The sequence below is a fragment of the Balaenoptera ricei genome, chromosome 11, assembly GCF_028023285.1.
Source record: "Balaenoptera ricei isolate mBalRic1 chromosome 11, mBalRic1.hap2, whole genome shotgun sequence".
Lineage (NCBI taxonomy): Eukaryota > Metazoa > Chordata > Mammalia > Artiodactyla > Balaenopteridae > Balaenoptera > Balaenoptera ricei.
Genome location: NC_082649.1, coordinates 42,556,871 through 42,566,200, shown reverse-complemented (window position 1 = coordinate 42,566,200; position 9,330 = coordinate 42,556,871). Strand labels below are relative to the sequence as shown.

At 35.6% G+C, this 9,330-nt stretch overlaps 1 protein-coding gene across 4 annotated transcripts in view; it reads right to left on the bottom strand.

Annotated features, from left to right (window-relative positions):
* Window positions 1-307: 307 nt before the first annotated feature.
* The window catches only part of TINAG (tubulointerstitial nephritis antigen), an 86,541-nt gene continuing 77,518 nt past the window's right edge, over window positions 308-9,330 (bottom strand). For all 4 annotated transcript variants that reach the window (XM_059937532.1, XM_059937531.1, XM_059937533.1 and 1 more), the window contains one exon: window positions 308-759. In XM_059937532.1, coding sequence (XP_059793515.1) covers window positions 625-759 — 135 coding nt within the window. In that variant the 3' untranslated portion in view covers window positions 308-624. The remainder of the gene's footprint in view (window positions 760-9,330) is intronic.

Here is a 9,330-nt window from a genome sequence, read left to right as displayed (position 1 = left end):
TTCCCCACCTCACAAGCCATTACACAGTAGGGTGAAGAGTAGTTCTTTCCTGTGAGAGTGACTCACCTTTTGAGTTCAGATTGCGAGTTCAGTTTAGACAAATGAAAAGAACCAAAATGTGAGCTTATTGAGGGAAACAATCTATTTCCATCTCTTTCTGGCAAAACATAAGCAAGGTCTGAATTAAGAAAGCATTATTGAGTTGAAAAAAATCATAACAATGGTAAATTGGTGTTTTTGGTGCTATTTGTCAGAAGTTCTCATTGGTCAAAGAGAGAGAGACCAAATCATGTCTACAAACAAATGATGTGAATGTTTAAAACAAGTGCCATCACACTGTTTAATGATCAAAGTCAAAAAGAACATTGTCAGGAGAGGGAAATAAAAACTACCAGTGAACTCGAAAGGTATTTGAAGCCACTCTCCATCCTCTGTTAGTGTTTTTACAACTCGATAATATAAAGGAAGCAGGAGCTTAGAACCTGGGGTGAAACAAGAAAACAAGCACCTTATACCAACAAGGCGAAGAGGCAGAGATTCCACTGTCACAGAGAACTTCACGTTGCTTGATTTCAATTTAAAGGGTGACTTGAATGCCTGGCCTTATGGAAATTTAATGCTTTGTTATGGTTCATCTGAACTTGTCAGTTGGCCCCAAGCTGCGATAATCAACTTTTCAATGTCAGACTCATTTACTCCTCGAAGAATCCTGAAATAGCCATTCTCTCCCCAGGACTTTCCCCAGGAATTGGCAGCAATCTGCAGAAAAACAAAAATTAAAAAAAAAAAAAAACTGAATAATACTTGGATATTTTTTAATCCAAACTGTAAAGTTACAGGGGACTCCTATGTAGCTTTATATGCTTCTGACTCATTACAGATTGTGATTATTAAGAACCTACACATTTTGAAAAGGAGAATAAGACAATTATATTATTCATTAATTACATTAATATGCATATATACTCATGTTCATGATAACCAAAATTGATGAATTCCCCCAGAGTACAATAGTAACATATGCATGAGAGTTTGAAATGCCACATCAGAAGATGACACATGCTGCAGTTACAGAGTGTCTATTATGTGCTAAGCACGGGAGGAACCATGATAAAAAATATCCTGTGTTCAGGGAGCTTATGGTCTAATGAAGGATGGTCAACGTAAGGCAAGTACTAAGGTAGAAATATGCACATGGAGAGGCATCTCACTTATCTGAATGGTTCAGGGAAGTTGTCATGAAGAAATACCACATGTGATGCATATTAAAGCCTAGGAGTAAATTAACCAGATTAAAAAAATGGAGGAAGGGAGATTCAGGTAAACAGTAAAAACATAAATATCAAAGCATGAAGCAGCATGAAGCAGAGAAATGAAGCAACAAAACCGTTATCATTAGATCATAAAACAGAAGCAGGTTGGTAGTTTATGAGGCTAGAAGGGGAGGAGAGGAAATCCATACTGAGAAAATAATGGTGAAAATGATGACAAGTTGTTGAGTTCCTTCCAGCAGGAATGCAGGCGGACAAATTTATATTTTGATTACATTATTCTGTATGAACTGAGATGGATGAATTTAAAAGGGTAGGAAAAAAACCCCACAGGGATGTAAACAGATCTTTGCAGGAAACCGTCTTCAGCAGGAAACCCCTTTTCTTGTCACTTTAGCAAAGCTATATTTTAACTAAACTTAAACAGTCCACCCCCATGTTCTGCTCATCTCTGACCCAAGCACAGTTTTCAAATCTTTTGATCACACACTACCTTGCCTAATCTGCTGGTTCTTCCCATAGATCAAAGAAGTAAAAATGAAGAATAAATAATTAACAGATGACCAGATCTCTTCCCTAGCTTCCCCATCAGTGATCTCCAGAACAAACTGTGTGAACAAGACAGCAACTAAAGAAAGATCACAAGAAGTGGACAAGCCTGCAGGCAGTGGGGGATGGCAAGGACTCTGACCTCCTATCCCAATGATTAACTGAGATTACTTCCCCTTTTCCCTTTAAAACTTTCATGGCCAAGCAGAATCTTTGGAGTTGGTTTTTGGGGGACACAAGTCCGCCTTTTCCCCAGATTTCTGACTTTCTGATTAAAAGCAATTTTCCCTTCCACCTTTATTTCTGGACTCTCAGTTCTGTTGCATTAATCTATTTGTCTGTTTTTATGCCAGTATCATACTGTTTTGATCACTATAAATTGATAGTATAACTTGAAATCAGGAAATGTGATACTCCTTGCTTTGTTTTTCTTTCAAAGGACTGCTTTGGCTACTTGGGGTCTTTTTTGTTTCCACATAAATTTTAGGATTTTTTTTTTCAATTTCTGTAAAAAATGCCATTGGAATCTTGATAGGAATTGCATTGAAGCTATCGATGTTTTTGGTAGTATTGAAATTTTAACAATATTAATTCTTCCCCTTCATGAACACAGGATACCTTTCCATTTATTTGTGACATTTTTGATATCTTTCATCAATGTCTTATAGTTTTCAGAGTAGAGATCTTTCACCTCCTTGGTTAAGTTTATTCCAAAGTTTTTTCTTTTTTTTTTTCGATGCTATTGTACATGGGATTGTTTGTTTTCTTTATTTCTTTTTCAGATAATCTGTTGCTAGTGTCTAAAAAGGCTACTGATTTTTGTATGATAGTTTTGTTATCCTGTAATTTTACTGAATTAATTGATTTGATCTAACAACTTTTGGGTGAAGTCTTTAGGATTTTCCAAACAGGTATACCTTGGAGATTTTGCAGGTTCAGTTCCAGACTATTGCAATAAAATGAATATCGCAATAAAGTGAGTCACATAAATTTTTTGGTTTCCCAGTGCATATAAAAGTTATGTTTACACTATACTATAGCCTTTTAAGTGTACAATAGCATTACATCTAAAAAAAATGTGCATACTTTAATTAAGAATACTTTATTGCTAAAAAATGCTAACCATCATCTGATTATTTAGCAAGTTGAAATATTTTTGCTCGTAGAAGGTTTAAAATATTGCAAGAGTTACCAAAATGTGACACAGAGACACAAAGTGAGCAAATGCTGTTGGAAAAATGGTGCCAATAGACTGCTCAATATGGTCTATTGCCACAAATCTTCAATTTCTACAACAAAACAAAACAAAAAAACCAATATTTGTAAAGTGCAATGAAACACGGTATACCTATATAAACTGCAAATAGAGACAATTTTACTTCTTCCTTTCCAATTCTGATGGTTTTTATTTCTTTTTCTTGCCAGATGGCTCTGGAAAGGACTTCCAGTACTATGTTGAATAGGAGTGGTGAGAATGGGCACCATTGTCTTGTTTCTCATCTTAGAGGAAAAGCTTTCAACATTTCACCATTAAGTATAATGTTATCTGTGAGGTACATTCCTTCTATACTTGTTAAGAGTTTTTATCATTAACAAATGTAGAATTTTGTCAAATGTTTTTACTGAATCTATTAAGATTACTATATAATTTTTTCTTTCATTCTATTAATGTGATGTTTCACATTGATTGGTTTGTGTGTGTTGAACCATCCTTGCATACCAGGTATAAATCACATGTGATCATGGTGAATGGTTCTTTTAATGTGCTGCTAAATCAAATTTGCTGGCAATAAAATGCTGTCTTAATTACTGTAGATTTATATAGTCTTGAAACCTGGTAGTGTACATCCTCCAACTTTGTTCTTCTTTACTGTGGCTATCTTGGGTACTCTAGGTCTTTTGCACTTCCATTTAAAGTTTAGAATCATCTTTTCAGTATAATCCTCTCTCCCCCTCCAAAAAAAAAAAAATCTCTTCTGGGACATAGATTAGGATGTTAATAAATTAATAGATCAATTTGGGAAAGTTAATCTAGAGACTTCCAGGTCATCAATATTGTATAATTCTCCTTTTAGCTAGGTCTTCTTTAATTTCTCATAACACTAAAAATCTTGCACATTTTTCATTGACATACTCCCTAGGTTTTTATTTATTTATTTATTTATTTATTTATTTTTGGCTGTACTGGGTCTTCGTTGCTGTGCACGGGATTTTCTCTAGTTGTGTCGTGTGGGGGCTACTCTTCGTTGTGGTGCACGGGCTTCTCATTGCGGTGGCTTCTCTTGTTGCGGAGCACGGGCTCTAAGCACGCAGGCTTCAGTAGTTGTGGCTCGTGGGCTCTAGAGTGCAGGCTCAGTAGTTGTGGTGCACGGGCTTAGTTGCTCCATGGCATGTGAATCTTCCCAGACCAGGGCTCGAACCCGTGTCCCCTGCATTGACAGGTGGATTCTCAAGCACTGCAGCACCAGGGAAGTACTTCCCTAGGTTTTTAAATAGTTACATCATTTTTTTTTTGTATTAGGACTTTAATTGGGCACAAAGATTATTTTCTTCACAACAGTTACATTAATAGAAGGCTTTAAGCTGAAATTAGTCATTAAACCTAAGTCACTTGTAATTTCAAAAAACCAAGAAACAAATATAGACCAAAAATAATCATTTTCTCTTCAAAATATTTATAAAACTGGAAAGACTATCATACATAGAAAATTCTAATACTTCAAAGTAAGGCTATGTTTTCCCTGGAAACTTGTTAAATTTTTCCTCATAGATGTAGCAGGAGTGTGGTATAGCAGTAACTCGACAGAGGACAATTGCAGCTTATGCCCCTAACTAGATATTTCTTATATTTTGTCTAAGCCATCCAAGTTTTGGTACTGTGCTACAGCAGCCCTAGCAAACTAATACACCTCTGTATCCCCTAGGGTTCATTTTTGATGTTGCCTACTAAATATCCCAGTAAGGGTTCATATAGCTCTTTAAAAAGCCAGACCATGACCTAGAGACTCTGTTCAGCTTATCTCCTCCCAGCACCTTCATTTAATAGAGACAGCAATTCACTTTCCTTTTAGAAATAGTTCTGTAATTTGTTCTCAGTTTTTCAAAAATAAAAAATATATTGTTGAGGGACTTCCCTGGCAGTCCAGTGGTTAACACTCCACACTTCCACTGCAGGGGGCACAGGTTCGATCCCTGGTTGGGCAACTAAGATCCCATGTGCCGCACAGTGCAGCCAAAAGAAAAAAAAAAAAAAAAATCTGGGAACTGAAAGAGCTAAGCAAAGTCCCAGAAGGCAAGAGAGAGAGGTAATATGAAAGACAGGTTGAGAGACATAGAGGATAATATGAGAAGGACAATCATCTGTTTAATAGAAATGTCCAAAAGTAAAGGAAGGAAAGATGGTATATTCAGCTATAATAACTGAGACCTTTATAATAGTCATCAATATTGTGAATCCTCAGAATTAGAACACAAAAAGCCCCAATTCTTACACAAAATTTAACACTACAGATACTACAGTAATATAATCGGACTTATTTTGGTAATGTCAGGTCTACTTTCAGATCAGAAATTTCCTGCAGAGTAATATTTCTCTCTCCTGGAATTTTAATTTCTGTAAGTAAAGACAGCAAGATGTTTCTCTCACCCCTATAGATGTAAGTAGAAATAATTATGAACTAGATGCAATACATGTAAGAAAAGGCAGTAAGTTCATTATGAATAGCACTTCACTCTGATTCTCTCTTGTCCCTTCTAAAACTATGATTTTTTAAAATGTTTATTTATTTATTTATTTCTTATTAGTCATCCATTTTACACACATCAGTGTATACATGTTAATCCCAGTCTCCTGATTCATCACACCCCCACCCCCACCCTCCACCTCTTTCCCCCCTTGGTGTCCATATGTTGTTCTCTGCTTCTGTGTCTCAATTTCTGCTCTGCAAACCAGTTCATCTGTAGCATTTTCTACATTCCACATATTTGTGTTAATATATGATATTTGTTTTTCAATTTGTGACTTAACTTCACTCTGTATGACAGTCTCTAGAAGCATCCACGTCTCTACAAATGACCCAATTTCGTTCTTTTTTAAGGCTGAGTAATATTCCATTGTATATATGTACCACATCTTCTTTATCCATTCATCTGTCGATGAGCATTTAGGTTGCTTCCATGACTTGGCTATTGTAAACAGTGCTGCCATGAACATTGGGTTGCATGTGTCTTTTTGAATTATGGTTTTCTCTGGGTGCTGGGTCATATGGTAATTCTATTTTTAGATTTTTAAGGAGCCTCCATACTGTTCTCCATAGTAGCTGTATCAATTTACATTCCCACCAACAGTGCAAGAGGGTTCCCTTTTCTCCACACCCTCTCCAGCATTTGTTGTTTGTAGGTTTTCTGATGACACTCTTTCTAACTGGTGTGAGGTGATTCCTCATTGTAATTTTGATTTGCATTTCTCTAATAATTAGTGATGTTGAGCAGCTTTTCAGGTGCTTCTTGGCCACTTAAATGTCTTCTTTGGAGAAATATCTACTTAGGTCTTCTGCCCATTTTTGGATTGGGTTGTTTGTTTTTTTAATATTGAGCTGCAAGTGCTGTTTATATATTTTGGAGATTAATCCTTTGTCCATTGATTCGTTTGCAAATATTTTCTCCCATTCTGAGGGTTGTCTTTTCATCTTGTTTATGGTTTCCTTTGCTGTGCAAAATCTTTGAAGTTTCATTAGGTCCCATTTGTTTATTTTTTGTTTTTATTTCCATTACTCTAGGAGGTGAATCAAAAAAAATCTTGCTGAGATTTATGTCAAAGAGTGTTCTTCCTATGGTTTCTGCTAAGAGTTTTATAGTGTCCAGTCTTACATTTAGGTCTCTAATCCATTTTGAGTTCATTTTTGTGTATGGTGTTAGGGAGTGTTCTAATTTCATTCTTTCACATGTAGCTCTCCAGTTTTCCCAGCACCACTTATTGAAGAGACTGTCTTTTCTCCATTGTATATTCTTGCCTCCTTTGTCATAGATTAGTTGACCATAGGTGCATGGGTTTATCTCTGGATTTTCTATCCTGTTCCACTGATCTATAGTTCTGTTTTTGTGCCAGTACCATATTGTCTTGATTACTGTAGCTCTGTAATCTAGTCTGAAGTCAGGGAGTCTGATTCCTCCAGCTCCATTTTTTCCCTCAAGACTGCTTTGGCTCTTCGCGGTCTTTTGTGTCTCCATACAACTTTTAAGATTTGTTGTTCTAGTTCTGTAAAAAATGCCATTGGTAATTTGATAGGGATTGCATTGAATCTGTAGATTGCTTTGTAGTCATTTTCACAATATTGATTCGTCCAACCAAAGAACATGGTATATCTCTCCATCTGTTGGTATCATCTTTAATTTCTTTCATCAGTGTCTTATAGTTTTCTGCATACAGGTCTTTTGTCTCCCTAGGTAGGTTTATTCCTAGGTATTTTCTTCTTTTTGTTGCAGTGGTAAATGGGAGTGTTTCCTTAATTTCTCTTTCAGATTTTTCATCATTAGTGTATAGGAATGCAAGAGATTTCTGTGCATAAATTTTGTATCCTGCAACTTTACCAAATTCATTAATTAGCTCTAGTAGTTTTCTGGTGGTATCTTTAGGATCCTCTATGTATAGTGTCATGTCATCTGCAAACAGTGACAGTTTTACTTCTTCTTTTCCAATCTGTATTCCTTTTATTTCTTTTTCTTCTCTGATTGCTGTGGCTAGGACTTCCAAAACTATGTTAAATAATAGAGGTGAGACTGGACATTCTTGTCTTGTTCCTGATCTTAGAGGAAATGCTTACAGTTTTTCACCATTGAGAATGATGTTTGCTGTGGGTTTGTCATATATGGCCTTTATTATGTTGAAGTAGTTTCCCTCTATGCCCACTTCCTGCAGAGTTTTTATTATAAATGGGTGTTGAATTTTGTCCAAAGCTTTTTCTGCATCTATTAAGATGATCATATGGTTTTTCTTCTTCAGTTTGTTAATATGGTGTATCACATTGATTGATTTGCGTATATTGAAGATTCCTTGGATCTCTGGGATAAATGTAACTTGATCATGGTGTATGATCCTTTTAATGTGTTATTGGAGTCTGTTTGTTAGTATTTTGTTGAGGATTTTTGCATCTATATTCATCAGTGACATTGGTCTGTAATTTTCTTTTTTGTAGTATCTTTGTCTGGTTTTGGTATCAGAGTGATGGTGGCCTCATAGAAGGAGTTTGGGAGTTTTCCTTCTTTTACAATATTTTGGAAGAATTTGAGAAGGACGAGTGTTAGCTCTTCTCTAAATGTTTGATAGAATTCACCTGTGAAGCCATCTGGTCCTAGACTTTTGTTTGTTGGAAGATTTTTAATCACAGTTTCAATTTCATTACTCGTGATGGGTCTGTTCATATTTTCTATTTCTTCCTGGTTCAGTCTTGGAAGGTTATACCTTTCCAAGAATTTGTCCATTTCTTTCAGGTTGTCCAATTTATTGGCATAGAGTTTCTTATAGTAGTCTCTTAGGATGCTTCGTATTTCTGTGGTGTCTGTTGTAACTTCTCCTTTTTCATTTCTAATTTTATTGATTTAGGTCCTCTCCCTTTTTCTTGATGAGTCTACCTAATGATGTATCAATTTTGTTTATCTTCTCAAAGAAACAGCTTTTAGTTGTATTGATCTTTGCTATAGTTTCCTTCATTTCTTTTTCATTTATTTCTGCTCTGATCTTTAGGATTTCTTTCCTTCTGCTAACTTTGGGTTCTGTTTGTTCTTCTTTCTCTAGTTCCTTTAGGTGTAACGTTAGATTTTTTATTTGAGATTTTTCTTGTTTCATGAGGTAGGCTTGTATAGCTATAACCTTCCCTCTTAGAACTGCTTTTGCTGCATCCCATAGGTTTTGGATTGTCGTGTTTTCATTGTCATTTGCCTCTAGGTATTTTTTGATTTCCTCTTTGATTTCTTCATTGATCTCTTGGCTATTTAGTAACGTATTGTTTAGCCTCCATGTGTTTGTGTTTTTTACGTTTTTTTCCCTGTAATTGATTTCTAATCTCATAGCATTGTGGTCATAAAAGATGCTTGATAATGTTTCAATTTTCTTCAGTTTATTGAGGCTTGACTTGTGCCGCAAGATGTGATCTATCCTGGAGAATGCTCTGTGCGCACTTGAGAAGAAAGTGTAATCTGCTGTTTTTGGTTGGAATGTCCTATAAATATCAATTAAATCTATCTGGTCTATTGTGTCATTTAAAGCTTGTGTTTCCTTATTAATTTTCTGTTTGGCTGATCTGTCCATTGATGTAAGTGAGGTGTTAAAGTCCCCCACTATTATTGTGTTACTGTCAATTTCCTCTTTTAGAACTGTTAGCAGTTGCCTTATGTATTGAGGTGTTCCTATGTTGAGTGCATATATATTTATAATTTTTATATCTTCTTCTTGGATTGATCCCTTGATCATTACATAGTGTCCTTTCTTGTCTCTTGTACCATTCTTTATTTT